Source organism: Scomber scombrus, chromosome 14, assembly GCF_963691925.1.
Source record: "Scomber scombrus chromosome 14, fScoSco1.1, whole genome shotgun sequence".
Classification (NCBI taxonomy): Eukaryota; Metazoa; Chordata; class Actinopteri; order Scombriformes; family Scombridae; genus Scomber; species Scomber scombrus.
In genome coordinates this window covers 23,506,668-23,508,138 of record NC_084983.1, presented here as the reverse complement: position 1 = coordinate 23,508,138, position 1,471 = coordinate 23,506,668, and the positions used below count along the sequence as shown (strand labels likewise).

At 50.4% G+C, this 1,471-nt stretch overlaps 1 protein-coding gene across 1 annotated transcript; it reads left to right on the top strand.

Moving 5' to 3' along the window:
* On the top strand, positions 1-1,471 carry LOC133993540 (ankyrin repeat domain-containing protein SOWAHB-like). The gene is made up of 2 exons (XM_062432531.1): positions 1-543; positions 586-1,471. The coding sequence occupies exons 1-2, from the start codon at positions 14-16 to the stop codon at positions 1,469-1,471; spliced, it is 1,416 nt and encodes a 471-aa protein (XP_062288515.1). The 5' UTR covers positions 1-13.

The following is a 1,471-nucleotide window of genomic DNA, read 5'->3' as shown; positions in this document are numbered from 1 at the left end:
CACAGTTTTTAAAATGGTACTGACAGAACAATCCGTCTTATCTTTGCTGATTGCTGAGGGGGGCAGAGTAAAGAAAGCGGACTTTGTACAGAAATTCAAAGATTCAGTAGAATGCGACGATACCGAAGAAAGACAACGGAACAGGCACCTTTTTAAGACCATCGTCAACAAAGTCGCCTTCGTCAAAGAAATCGACGGTGAACGGTATGTTGTCGTAAGGAAACAGTATCATAATTCGCTGGAAGGGGTCCAGACTGACGGCAGCCCTGTGGACAAGACGGGAGATGAAGACATTCAGCCGGCAGGTGAGCAGCAGCGCCCACCTGAGCGCACAGAGAGGACAGAGAACTCTGAGGATGAAGAAAAAAGGAGCCCATCTGTTTCTGAAGCTGATCAAGAACAGGCAAGTGAAAGTGGTGAAAATCCCACAGAAATACTCTCTGCTATACAGCTGGCATTGCAGAGGAGCAAAAGTACAGATATTAAGGTTAAAAGAATGCTGAATTTTGAGATCCAACGTCAGGACACAAATACAGACAGTTGGTCAAGAAAGGGTTCAATGCGCTTCAACTCACCCCCCACCAGCCACCAGAGTAAACCATACGCCTTGCCTTTGAGAATGCCACCCACCACCAGGGTTGAGATCCAAAAACTTAAAGGGGACCCGGATGAGCCTCCTGAAAGTCCAAAATTAGGTGCCTTCAGGAACAAAAGGAGGCCGCCTTCAGTGGAGACGGTTAGCACTGTGGGCTCTCCACAGCTGAGGCGGTTGGTGAAGAGCACCAAGGCGTCAGAAGAACCCAACGAGACAAAGGTCTCCTCCATGGTTCCCCTGGAGCAGTCAGAGCATGAATGGCTGGTCAAGTGTGCGGCAGGACACTGGAGCCAGGTTTACGGGCTGCTGCTGAGAGACAACCAGCTGGCAGACAAGAGGGACTTCATGTCAGGGTTCACCGCTCTGCATTGGGCTGCCAAGTGTGGAAAGAGTGAAATGCTTGTTAACATTATGGACGTAGCCAAGAAAGGAGGGGTTGACATTGACATTAACGCAAAAACACACGGCGGATACACTCCCTTGCACATCGCAGCCTTGCACGACCAGGAGTACATCCTGACCATGCTGGTGGGGGAGTACGGGGCTGATATAAACATCAGGGATAACTGCGGGAAGAAAGCCTACCACTATCTGCACAACGGTGTTTGTGGGAGTGTGAGAGAGATGCTTGGTGAACCCAAAGTCCAGCAGGCTCAGGACACGGCCCTGCCAGAGAAAGATGAGCTGGAACTGTTCCCGGATCTCACCAAGGGCCTGCATACAATAAGCCGTCTCTTCCAGCCACACATGACAGCCCACAAGAAGAAGAACAAGCAGAGGCCGGGATTGTTCTCCCACAGCGATGACCCCAATGAGGAACGAGAGGACGGCAGCAACATATTCAGACCCAAACTCCTATCAGATGTTTTTATGTAG

Excerpts from the sequence above, each read along its gene's own strand:
- LOC133993540 (XM_062432531.1), top strand. The coding sequence starts at position 14 with ATGGTACTGACAGAACAATCCGTCTTATCTTTGCTGATTGCTGAGGGG. Across the intron at positions 544-585 it reads GACACAAATACAGACAGTTG|CCACCAGAGTAAACCATACG; the intron begins GTCAAGAAAGGG and ends ACCCCCCACCAG.